Below are 13,775 nucleotides of genomic sequence, written 5' to 3'. Positions count from 1 at the left end.
TTCGATCTCGCGACATTTTAAGGGTCGGAAGCTCAACTCGTGATGATCTCGTTTCACCAGAGCGTGTCCCCGTTTCAGCAATCGAGATTTTACATCAGAATTAACCGCGCGCGCTTTAATTATTACGACACTGACATCGTTCGATGTTTATCACGGCGATCGTGACTCGAACTGAATGGACGTGGCTTGATTTGTTGCAGGCGTAGCAGCATGGTATGGTATCAGTGACTGAGAACTCCCCCGAAACATGAAGAAGTATCCTTACATCCTCGTGTGCGTCCTACTTCTGCTGCCTCTGTCATTGGGCCTCAGTCTGCAAGAGGATGACCTGGTCTTCGACGACGTCGGTGAGGACAACGACAATGACAACGTGCCCATCGGGTCTGTCCTGATAAATCATCATACGTCTCACGGTCGATCCGATCGTTACGAGCACGGATCGTCGTCTCGTGATGGCAGAAGGCACGTCTCTCGGGTCGAAAGAGCATGGGGCGTGCCGGACTCCGTCATCCCGGTCGGCCACATCTTCAGGATGAAAATACCGCGGCAAGCTTTTTCGGGAAGCGTGGATTTTTATGAGGTAAGTTCGGCGACACGACTTCTTCATTCTTTGACCACGAACGTGACCGGAAGACCATCTCTCTACTCGTTCTGCACTATACGAGTCCCTGATGAGAAAAATATCCGTCCTACGTTACTCGAATTTTAAATTAAATTAAATCTCGAAAGTGGGCTTCCGCAAAAAGATTCTCCTATCAATTCTGAAACTTTAAGGCTTTTTCAATTTCCAGTTGTGATTTAAACTTACTCAACTTGATGATAATGTAACAATTGTATTTTCTATAGTTACGATTAATCACTAAGCTATAATAGTTTTGTAATAATAACTTCAAAAATTACTCAAAATTATCAGTTTAGTGATTAACCATGAAAAAATACAATTTTTACATTATTATCAAGTTAAATTTATCCACGAATTAACCAGAAAATTACAAATCAGGCCGAAAAAAAGAATCATTTCTTCACTTTAATGTTTGACTAGAGAATACGGCATTCTTTTACTAGATGTTTAGCACTAATCGATTGCGTTAGCGAATTACACGCAAACGTTTGTATCTCGTTGAAAGATCTTTTTGTACGAGGTGTAGGAAAAAATCTTATTTAAGTACGCCGTACTTGTATTCAGTGTGCGTCCGAGATAAAAGTCGCGTCGGATTTAAACTACTTAAGAACGTAGTCCTTCTTTCGTATTTATCGAGCCTCGTAGCGCCGTCAAGTATCAGCGACGCCTGCCGTTGCTTGTTGAACGCTATTGATTTGCTTGTCCTCACATCTGTCATTTTCTTCTCTCTCCGAGTCCCTGCCGACTCGACATCTCTCGTTGAATCCATATTTGCGATTCAATTTACCCCCCGCCGTCTCCTGGCATCGTCAGGTCTCATCGCCGGAAATCCTTCTTAAGTTGAATGGCCCTAGTCTTCCCTTTGTCCTCGAAATTATTCGGGCAACGGGACACGCTTCTTCCATTCGTGCAAAGGCAACTCAAAAGTTTGCATGATATTCCGACGCAAAGACTGCACGAATAATTATCCTCTCGAGAGGAACAGCAGCAGGGGGAATATGGTTTTTACACGCTAAAAACACATTAGGTTCACGAGACCGCAGATCGCGATCGTTTGCCGCAATGGATGCACTGGGACGACGCTGTCTCCACTCTCTTGGGCGTGCCGTCAAAGAAGGACATCGGCAATTATCACCTGAGCGTCACGGCTGTCGGCAAGCACCGTGACACCGCCAAGGATCAATTCGTCGTGCAAGTTATACCCGAGAACTTTGAGGAACTCAAGCATAAGGACGGTAAGGTGAGTTATATCGATAAACGTTAACTCAGCGTAACGATAATGCGAACAACGAACTGGTGAGAGGATCGTTAGCTGCGAAAACGTATCGCTGGCATCGTTTCAAGTTTCTTATCCAAGTCGAACAACAGGTCCCCGCTATATATGCCTTCCATTCACTAATGATTAATAGAATTTAAAAATAAAAAGGCGTGGACAAAGGAGTGAACTTTTGGTGAACGTTGCACGTTTAAATCGTCAGCGAAAAGCGTTTCTGCGTCGTTTGCGTGACGCTGATAAAGAACAAAATAAAATAACGTTTGAAAAACTGGTCTGAATGAAACATGAGTGAAAAGATATCTACTTTCCGGATGCTATATATTTTTCGACTCGTAATTTAGTCGCGAGCGATAAAATCCGCGTTTGATGAATTTATAGTGGAATCCCGAGCCATGATATAAATCCGTCAGAATCCGTCAGGCGATCACCCGTTGCAATCGCATTGTTGCGTTTAAATGTCGTAAAGACATTACTCGTTGTGGACTTTAACTGATTGACGTCAATTGACGTTGCTGCGTGCATAACGCGTCATCTCGTTGTATATCGCGATTGGTGACCTCGATCTTTGAAATTTCGCATGTTGGTTAGGCATAAACGGAAAGTTGGCGACTGATGTGAAATAGTGCGATCCTAATTGCAGACGCATTGCGAGGATGGAGAGGACCAGACGATCCTTACAATTCTGCTGGATGCGCGGATGGACCAACTGTCGCCTACCATTAGGGTGAATGCTATCGAAAATCTCGCCGGATTTCTGGGAATGCACACGGTATCGATTCTACCATTTGATATTAATCGTTAAATTCTCATTGAGTTCCTTTGAGACATAATCCATACTTCAGAGATTGAAAGAAATCGTACTTATTGTAAAAAAGTGATTAAGAAATTATTCATCTGGCTATTCTATTAAATTTCCTTTGTTTTTTAAGAATCTATTATAGGATTTTTTTATTTTTACATTCTTCAGAGCGCATTCTCGATGCATTCCCAAAGTATCAAGGATGCCACCACCCTGGATTCCTCCGTTATCTTTACCGGACCCGGGAACGTTAGACATCACAAAAACAAAGAAAGTCATTTAACTACCATTCAGTGGCAGGTGAGATTCGAAATTAATTTTCTTAACGATTATTTTATGTATAACGATATTTAATCACGGTATTTTACATAAGTTTTGTTATCAGTTTTTGCGATACCTCATTTTTTGAAATCTCACCGATCAAGAGAAAAAAAACTAGGTACATCTATGCGCGTTCGTAGGTTGGCTGCGACGGTCACTTATGGAAACATCAAACAGAGTTGGTGAAACAATTACGCGAGCAGGCGAAGGATGGTACTCTAGCAGAAGTTCTGCAGCTTCCTGTGATGTCGTGGCGCGTCAGGACAGATTTGAACTCTTTTCTGAGAAACAGACGAGAAGCTGGCTCCGGCGATTACGGTGATTCGGACGATTACGGCGGTTACGATGACGACTACGATGGTGATTACGACGAGGAAAACGAGGAAGATGATAACGATGATAACTTCGGAGTACCACCAACTTTCATACCAGACTTGAAACATCCGCATCGGCATCATCATGGCGAGGAGACGATTGATTGGAAGGTGAGTGTCATAGAATGGCTTGTCACAATCACGACCATACTTTATTTTTAATCGCATGAGATGTGCAATAAATGCAACGATCGAATATTATTTTTTATTCATATACGTTATTCATTTCAGAGCGAAGATGATGAACAAGAGATAATACCGAGAATGAGTCAAAGTGAATTAGATAATAAAACTACGACTACGGTAAGTGTCTTGTGGAATCAAAGATCACTGCGATTGATTCCCTTTGATCAATGTTTATATTCGAGATAGACCATGGCTCTACTACGGTTTGACATTAAGAAAATTCCTATTTCTGCACTCCTCATTCGCCATTTGCCATACCGCTTGCGGGGGAATCGTTGCGCTTTAAGAATTTAGAATAGCTACTGGGTATTGTGTATTTTATCGCTGGCCTCTGTTTCGTTTTCGCAAACTGTATACTCCGTGTCCGTGCAATACGTGCGTTCAAAAGTGTGCTGTACAGATTGCGTCGCGAAAATCTCCGCAGACGTAAGCCTGACTTGGTTCTCTACTTGTACAACTTCTTGGTCCCTTCAAACATAACTAACCACTCGTATTTCGTGCCATACATCGCATCTACTAACGATTTCGCAGACAAGAACCACTGAACTTACTACATCATCACCATCAACAACTACAACTACCTCCACCACCACGACGACAACTACAACCACCACCCAAGCCACGCCAACGACCGTAACTTCTACTAGTAGCACCACAACGACCGTCACATCGGCCGATATAACAGCAACAGCTAGTATCTCCACCGCTGTAGCCCCATCGATAGAATCTCCGCGATCGGAGACCACGGACGAGGAATCGTCGACGGAGAAAACGAAACCCGTGGAATCCGTGGAATCCGTGGAACCCGCCAAACCCGTTACCGTTTTACCAACCATTCCTTCGGATATTACTACGACTCCTCCTCCTGTAACCACTCTGCCGCCTTTTAGCACATCGATCACCCAGACTAGTGTCTTCGACAAAATCGAGACGGAGATCGTCGGTATTACTAATGTTACAACGGAAGAGGTAATGCTTACGTGCTTTAGCGCTTCTCTCATTTGTATAATAGTTCACGCCGCCTATACACACCAACTTCCTCGCGCTGTAGCGTGTCGGTTTGTCGCTTCGCTGAGACAAATTGTTATCGTCCTAATCGAAATCGTCTGTTATTAACGGCGTGTTAATAGCAGCTTAAATATATATTCTACCGTTATTACGCAAATTTCTCTCACATAGAATTACTACACCTCTCTTCTCAACGCAATAATTTGTCATGCATTTTGATATGCATTCTTTTCTCGCCTAGTCGGAACAAACTACTTCCATGAAAGAATCGACTGTACCAACATTCATCGTCACGGACGTTAACACCACCACCACCACTCTTACACCTACAATCGTAACGAATGTTAGCACGTCTACTATTATACCTGTAGTCTTAACGAATGAGACAATTACGACTACGATGCCACCAACATCAGATCTTCGCACAACGATGTCGAGCACAACGCCGTCCACTACTAGCACAACCACAACCACGACCACGACTACTACCACCACCGCGGCACCTACAACCACTACAACAACGACAACACCTCGGATTACCACGGAGAGTATCGAGTATGGCCAAGTCAACTTCCCACCGAGACGCGATAGGAGATTAAAGAAGATACCAGTAACTGCCGGTAAACCGCTGAGTTATGTCATTCCGGCCGATACCTTCACCGATTTTGAAGACGGCAACACGAGGAACCTAAAGTTGAGTTTGTACTGGCAAGGTATACCACTCAAGACAACACACTGGCTTCAATTCAATCATCATACCCAAGAAGTCTATGGATTGTAAGTTTATGCAACGTTTTTTGTATTTATTTCTTTCATAAAGCAGAACATGTTTTTTTCTACAATCTTTCTATCAACAGGCCTCTCGAGAATGACATATCTACATGGAATTATGAACTAGTTGCTATGGATAGAGAAGGTGCCAATGTTACTGATAGTCTCGATATTCATGTTCAACAACATAAACTGAGTCGTAGCGTCAATCACGAATTTAACATTTACTTGAAAATCGATAAACGAATCGAATTTCCAACAGACATCGATTGGGAACTTGAGGTATGTATTAAATGTGTGTGCGTGCGTGCGTGCGTGTGTGTGTGTGTGTGTGTGTGTGTAATACATATAATTGACATTATTGTATCTTCTAAATTCTGTTAACTATTTTTGTTTCTCGTTGATTTTTAATTGTCTTTCGATTATAGGTAATCCGAAGTTTGGCTGAACTTTACGGAGACAGTGACACCCAGCATATCACAGTTCGTTCCATCAATATCAATCCTGATCGTGAGCAAGTTATGTTCGCATGGACTAATGATAGTCTTCCAAGAAGTAGCGAGTGTCCGAGAGAACATATAAACAAATTATTGCGCGTAAGAACACAGAATTGCTGTATCATGCTTTTCTTTTACAATAAATTACACAGATTTAAAAAATAATATGTATGTATTATCAGGTACTCATCGACAGTGATGGAGATCCATCAGCTTCTCTAAAAGCAGTTCTCGCTCCAGAAATCAGGGTAAAGCGGATCATATTTCAAGGTATTGGACAATGCGAAGATATGAATCATTCCGAGATACCAAAAGTCTCTACGGAAGAGCCGAAAATGAATTTCCCGCCGGTACCGAGGAATCAAGTTGATCATGTTAATGCGACAGTTGGCCAATTGCTCGTATTTAAAGTGCCAGAAGTATGTGTTTTATTAATTCTTATCATTTTTATCAATGTCAACAATGTAGATAATTGTCTATATTTTTTAAGGACACATTCTTTGATGCCGAGGATGGATCGTCACGAAACATGAAAATGTCACTTTTAACTATTGACCGAAGACCTATTCCACCTTACGAGTGGCTGCAGTTTGACAACAAAAATCAAGAATTTTACGGTGTGCCAATGATTACCGACATTGGCCGTAAGGAATATCAGTTGGTTGTTGTCGATAAAGAAGGTAGAAGAATATTTTATTTTCTAAAACTGGAAACATTTATAAAAATTAAATAATTAAAAATTAATATTTCCTAGGTGCAAGTGCCACGGATGGATTGGTCGTCGTCGTTCATTCAGCTCCTCCCATGGCACATACGGTAGAATTCTCGATGACGTTAGATATTTCCTACGATTCTTTTGCGCATTCTGCACTTCAGAAGCGCAATTTTATCGAGAAACTACGTGATCTCTACGGAGACAGAGACACGAGCGCTATCTTGCTGCACAATATCTCAAACGGCAATACCGTCATCACATGGCACAATAGAACTTTACCTACGTCATATTGTGCCCACGACGAAGTCAACAGGCTGCGATCTGTGCTTGTGAAGAGCGATAATGACCGACGTTCCGTAACAGACGAGGTGTTGGATGTGATGGGTCTGAAATTCCCGGTGAAGCAGATCACGGTGATTCCCATGGGAATCTGCCTTGGTGAATTAACGGGCGTTCACTCACCGGATAGCCACGTGCCACCAGTGGACGATTCGACATCCGTTGGCGCGTTCCATGATGATTATCTTCTCACGTTTGTTCTGCCAGCGATCATTATCGCCGCTATGCTCATTCTAGCGGGAATAATTGCATGCGTGTTACACAAGCGAAGACGTAGTGGAAAGATGAGCGTCAGTGAGCAAGATGACGAGCGGCAAAGTTTCCGGAACAAAGGAATTCCCGTGATATTCCAGGATGAGCTGGAAGAGAAACCGGATCCCGGTAACGATTATTTAACAGTATATTAATGGAAATATATTTGTCTGTCACTGACACTTGGCGTGATTTTAGGCAATAAGTCACCCGTAATTCTGAAGGAAGAAAAGCCACCTCTTCCACCGCCCGAATATCAGAAAACCGAGGACGGCGCTGATGTGCCGATGTTGCCTAAGGAGAACTCCGAGGAACCGTACCAACCGCCGCCGCCATTCGCCACAAATCGTGACACCAATCGACAAAATCGTCCCAAACCTACTCCAACGTACAGGAAACCACCCCCTTACGTGCCTCCCTAACAAAATACGGTACACTCGCCTACGCGAAAATATATGCTAGCAATGCTCGGAGACTCACCGATACACAAGCAAAACCAAATTAATTATAAAAAGCAATCTCGAATTGGCGACGACGACGATCGTGGGACTCTGAACGTTTATAGCGACGTTTAAATAAAAGTCCTTCTCCATTCACCCGGTATGAGACAATATATATACTGTTTTATATAGCGTGAATGGAACTCTTCCGCGAGAACATTCTCCGAATTTGCGCGCGTTTTTACTTATTTTATATATGTATCAACAACGGCACATCTCACCATCGATTTAACGAAAAGAAGAAAAAATATTCCTTAGTCGATATTCGATCGACATACACTCTCTCAATCATCTATATTTCACACGAAAGAAAAAGGAAAGATTTTCTAGGGAGTATGGGAATACAAATCACGTGTTGCCTTTCGTAAAGAATTCAATTGTAGGGAAGGATCCACTGCTCCGAACTTGATACGCGAATTTAGTTTAGATCGTTGTAGAACCGAGACAGCGGTAGGGAATAAACGTACTTTATTCGACTCTGTAGATTCGAGACAGCAACGATACTCATAAATATTTCAATAATCAGTGCCATTTATTAAGCAATAAGGGTATCCGATTGTGAATAACAGTCGTACGTATAATTAATACGTATAATAATTACGGTTCTACGGATTTATCGCAATTACTGTATACAGAGAGTCTCCAGGTATCAAGAACGACGGATTTAACGAAATAATTATATTACGCACCTACAACGTATAACACTGCCAGAACGACAAATGCATGGTGTGTCGCCAAGCGAGAAAGTTTTGAGATATATATGTATATACTTGTATTTAATATATAATTTATTCATATATTAAATATAATATATATATATATACATATATATATATATTAAATATTTAATATCTAAAATATTATATATATATTAGATATATAATGTAATATTATATTAAATATAATATTATCTATTATATATATAATATCATATATTCTAGCTTCTTTTCTAAACCCTCCATTTAGGATAATTCGTGACGAGATAAATGAAACGGAATTAATGTCACTCTTGTGAATAGATAAAACTAGTTTGCTTGGCGATCGCTATTAGTTAAGGAGAAAATATCAGAGAATTGAAACGTTTTTTGAGACATTTAAAGGAACGATTATGATACATGCAATGCCATTGCAAAGTGACAGCAAATGCTTCCATTGGCACAGTAGGCCATGCAGATAACTTATCTAAAATAAGAAAACTAATTATAGGTAATATATACAAATATATAAATATATATATAAATATATATATTAATACCTATTTGCCGTTCGATAGACGTCAGTCTGCAGTTATTTAGACAATGTAATTTAAATACTGCCAGACCAATCAAGTTGTTTAGCAATTACTTTTTGCTACGAAGGAGATCCACTATTTGTTTCACGCACAATCCGACGCTTTGCAATTTTTATGACTTAACAGCCGTAATATTTTATTTTATTTCTCAGATCCGCGAATTGTTCACGAATGCGTACGAGTGAGTTGGCATTGAAGGCTTAACTCAGGATGAAGATAAAAATAAAAAAAAACGTGATGCGCACGTTACACAGCGACGGGACTATTTAATTTAGATTTTTACATAGTTACCAAGCCAAAAAATAATTACTATTTAAAAAAGAGCGGAAGAGGTAAAGTAATAAGGTATATTTGTAACTGTGAAAAAGCACTAAGAAACGTGGCTCGCACTCTTTAGGGCGCATTTCTTTACAATGATTTTTGTAATTTTTTAACTATCGTGTTGCGAGACGTATACACGATGCACACAAACACATACATACGTGCACATACTCATTTTATTCAGTGCGGCGAAAGAGTGCGAGATATGGTACAGATACGTACGCAATCGTTTCTTTGATACCTCGACAGTTTCCTGATATTTTTGAAAAGGAAATACGAGAAACGAGTAAAAAAAAAGAAATTTCATATGCGTTCCGAATTTTCAAGGAACTCTACACGTCGTTCATCAGAGAACGACGTGCGGAGCGACGAGTTCACGGGCGCGCCTATATATTGGTGTGAATGCTGACGATTAATACGTATGTAAGATAATAACGAGAATGTTTCGTATGTGCAAGTTATCACGATATAATATTACGAATTAATTCGTGTCTTTGTATAACGTAGAGGATTTAAGTGCATGGCAAAGGAAGCCACGTGATGTGCGACTCGCGTAAGGATTTTTCATTTTTCTTCGCGAATGTATGAAAACTGGTCAAATTTATCTATGCAATCCTTGGAGAAACGCGCTTTTTCGCTTGTATAACTAAAACGCATAGTCCTTGACCGTTTTGTGCTTTGTGCTCGCGAAAGACAAAGAAGGATCATCGGCCGCAGTCGCACATCAAAGACTTTCCTTCGCGGATATACTCTCTTCATCGCTCTCGTCTTGTTTATCGCAGAATTCTATGAAAGAGATAGGAGAGATTGCGATTGTCGCCCGTACGCGATTGCTTTCATATCGTGAACCAATATGTGTAAGTATGTTTTCTTATTATTTTTATAATGTACGAATAAAGATCTTCTGTGTTAAATCTTACGCTAAGACTTGAATGCAACGCAATCCCACTTGCTGTTACGAAGTGGGATTATCTTTAGGATTGTGATGTTCCTTTGTGCGCGATTCTCGTTGGAAGAATAAATATAAATCTGCGCGCGTGGAAAGGATGTTAAAACGGACATCCATATGTCAGATCTTTGCTAAATCAAAATTAGCATTTCGCTACGGACACGCTGGAGTCCTATTTATTATTTCAGGCGAGATCCCCACAAAGTAATAATGCGGCTAACGGCGGAAAAGTAACGTAGCGGTATTTGAAAGTGAATGGATATGGTAAATCAGGAGTTTGCGATGCGTCACAAATGGAAGGAGCATCCGTTTGTGATCTGCGGTAAACAAGCACAAGTCCATATCACGCTTCTAATCATATCATCGCTCTGATCGTTGCGTATCCCCTAAGCGCTGCAACTTGCGTTACTGTGAAAATGATGGTAATGTATAAAAATAGGCATGTACGATATTTATAATATAGAGACAACATGTGGGTGAACTCTCCTAGGAGAGTTGAAGAAAGGGAAACTTCACAAATATAGCATACTTGCTTGCGGCGACTTTTCTGGCCTGTGTGAGAATGGATCGAAAGTATTTTATAACTGCATGTATAAAAGAGAGGACGGCAAATTGCTATTTACGACTGTGACTTTCGGCCGCTTTCTGAAAGAAAATCGGGCTAACGTGGGACGGGCACGACGTGAAAAAGTTCCATTACACTACATTACAGAGAAAAGAAAAGAACTATCTCGCATCGCTTATACGAACGTGTTGTATACATAGCTATATACGTATACACGCATTTATGTTATTTCGTTTCGAATTATGCTTTAGACTGATCTGCAATTTATGCGAATTTAATCCTCTTGTTTAAAGAGAGAGAAAGAGAGAAAAAAATATCTACATGAAGATATTTTAAAGCGTCGCTCGAAATGAAATAGCATAATTGTACATTATATACATAATATACACCTAAAAATATCATATCGACGGGAATTTTCAGATTATTTTTATTCGCTGCAAAAACTTTCGATATACATATATATATATATCAGAAAATATTTGCATTGATATATTCGCAAACTGCAAGGCCGGAACATCTTTCATACGAACGAGTTTCTCCGTTGAATAACAAAGCCATCGATATTTATCTTCTAAGTTTCTCGCTAAGTGACATATCTCGAGGGAGAGGAAATGGAAGAACCAAAATCCACGAAGATACAAAGTATCAGACCGAACCTGCGCCCCGAGATGGATCGCGTGCGATTATCTTGGGACCATATAATGGTACGCTCGTCGGATAATCAATGGGAAAAGTTATGTCGAATTAATGATATACATATACAGATATCTCTCCGAGACTAGTATACTGACAAAGAAACACGTGTAAAGTTAAGAGTTAATAAAACCATTTTAGGATACTGCATGATTCGTCTTTGCGCTTACTCTTTAAAAGTGAGTGAGTCGTGATTGAAGATATCATCTCCGAGAATCCCAATAACAACCAGTCAGGCAATTACAGTCACGCGATGAAAATTAATTTTATTTAATCTCGTTTAATAATTTTAATTAATTTTTGACTTTATTCTAATCTTCTGTTATATACGTAATTTTTGATATTTCCATATAATTATTATATACATATATGATTATATATAATATATACCTATATGATTATCACATAAAAAAAGATTAGATTAAGTTCAAACTAAATTATAAATTAAATAAATTATAATACATTTTATACTTGAAATGAAATTTAAATTTATTTTAGTGCTTGAAAAATAGCTTCTTTATAGCTTTCATAAGGAAACTAAAGACCAAGATGATTAAGAGGAATCCATGCATAAAAGTGACTCGGTATCTTAGTAGATTAGATTGAAAAGAAATACATTAAATGTGATGTAATATGAATTTCCATGATTATATAAGATTTTCAAGATAGCACGATACGACACAATTCTTTCGTTCCACGTGTTAATATTTCGTGTTGACATGCAGAGCAGTTTAGCAAGTGTATTTCTTCGTATGCTGACTTGCATCATATGAAGAAATAAGTACAGTTCACACTAATTGTTTTAGACAATGTTACGTCTTGCCACAGAAGAACGACAAGGAAGCTTAAATGGTTTTATAAGAATTCTGTCGGAAGTAATAGAGTAAGTAAACATATATATATATATATATATATATTTATATATTTATATTTATATTTATATATATTATATGAATATATAATATATATGAAATATATATATTAGGGTTGGAATTAATTCGTAGCGTTTTTTAATGAAAGAATGTTATTTATTTCACATGAGCATTAAAAAATACATTAATGAAAGTACTTCCCATCACTTGTAAAACGCTACGAATTAATTCCAACACCTAATATATATATATGTAAAAAAGATAAAAAAATAAAATATAATATTTAAAATATTATAAATTATAGAATATATATAATATGTATATAATATACATATTCTAAATTTCGATAAAAAGTTGGAATATTGTAAGTACGTTTGTGAAATTCGAATATCTTTTAACTGCTGTATTTATTGTTTTGTTATTTTATTATGTTTCTCACGTATTTAAAATTGAGTTTCACAATAATGTCTTATGTTGAAAGGAATTCGTCGCAATTCACTTTTCAAAAATTAATCGAGTCGAGAAGATAAAATGCTGCTATTTAGTACAATCTAGACATTTCGTGACGCATGTATGTAAAAATAGAAACACAAGCAAAATAGCAAAATTAATTTACATGATTAATTTACATCTGAAGAGACGTCTCTTAAACGATTGAGTATATTGATGTTTAATAACAAAATCCTTCAGCAATCATTAATTTTTATTTAAATTGGAATTCTCTTTATTAACACTAAAAACGTAATTATGACACTGTAACTTGCAACATGGTTCGTGACGTAATCTCAAACGACGTTATCTACGAGTGTAAACAAAGTGTGCCACTCGAGTGATTAGATTATTCATCGCAAACGTGAAGAGAGATAGATAAACATCTTTCTTTCAAAGGAATGATTCTCAATCTAATCTTTTGTCATTACAACTTTATTAAAACAAATTTTTTTTGTAACAGCATCAGATATATACAAGACGCATTGTATTTTATTTATCTCGGCGATAAAAACTGTCAAAAGATGCATTTTTTTAAACATTACATTGCAAAAAAGTCATGTATATATGCATGTATTTTATTAAAACATTATTGAATACGCGCGAATTTTTATCTAAAAATAACAATACAAAAAATAGAATAAAAACTGTAATGACGACATCAATGATAAACGCACTTTATATATTTAACATTGAAAATGACTCGATAGGAATCGGAACTTTGTCTGTAATCTTCATATAGAGCTTTTATATTTATTATCTTTTGTTAATGTACATTAAATATATTAAATCTATTATTTTTGGCTCGTAACCAACATATTTCTTTTAAAAATAGAGTAATTAATCTTATTTAAATTATCGAATAAAATTAAAAATAAAATTAACGTAGCGACTTTAATGAAGTAGAATTGTTCAGAAAAATAATAGATTCCTTG

General features: G+C 38.0%; 1 protein-coding gene across 3 annotated transcripts in view; it reads left to right on the top strand.

Annotated features, from left to right (window-relative positions):
• The window catches only part of LOC105154018 (uncharacterized), a 70,973-nt gene extending 59,349 nt beyond the window's left edge, over nt 1-11,624 (top strand). For 2 of the 3 annotated variants that reach the window (XM_011069243.2, XM_011069242.2), the window contains exons 2-15: nt 201-580; nt 1,650-1,862; nt 2,539-2,667; nt 2,866-2,997; nt 3,159-3,503; nt 3,624-3,695; nt 4,110-4,547; nt 4,828-5,363; nt 5,444-5,639; nt 5,786-5,953; nt 6,037-6,273; nt 6,345-6,534; nt 6,609-7,289; nt 7,359-11,624. In XM_011069243.2, the coding sequence (XP_011067545.2) occupies nt 248-580; nt 1,650-1,862; nt 2,539-2,667; nt 2,866-2,997; nt 3,159-3,503; nt 3,624-3,695; nt 4,110-4,547; nt 4,828-5,363; nt 5,444-5,639; nt 5,786-5,953; nt 6,037-6,273; nt 6,345-6,534; nt 6,609-7,289; nt 7,359-7,582 (3,894 nt within the window). In that variant the 5' untranslated portion in view covers nt 201-247 and the 3' untranslated portion in view covers nt 7,583-11,624. The remainder of the gene's footprint in view (nt 1-200; nt 581-1,649; nt 1,863-2,538; nt 2,668-2,865; nt 2,998-3,158; nt 3,504-3,623; nt 3,696-4,109; nt 4,548-4,827; nt 5,364-5,443; nt 5,640-5,785; nt 5,954-6,036; nt 6,274-6,344; nt 6,535-6,608; nt 7,290-7,358) is intronic. The other variant, XM_011069247.2, reaches the window with a different exon arrangement.
• The last annotated feature ends 2,151 nt before the right edge of the window (nt 11,625-13,775 follow it).

This window comes from Acromyrmex echinatior, chromosome 6, assembly GCF_024713525.1.
Source record: "Acromyrmex echinatior isolate Ae372 chromosome 6, ASM2471352v2, whole genome shotgun sequence".
Lineage (NCBI taxonomy): Eukaryota > Metazoa > Arthropoda > Insecta > Hymenoptera > Formicidae > Acromyrmex > Acromyrmex echinatior.
The sequence above is the reverse complement of the archived record's forward strand: the minus strand, read 5'-3'. Positions and strand labels throughout refer to the sequence as shown.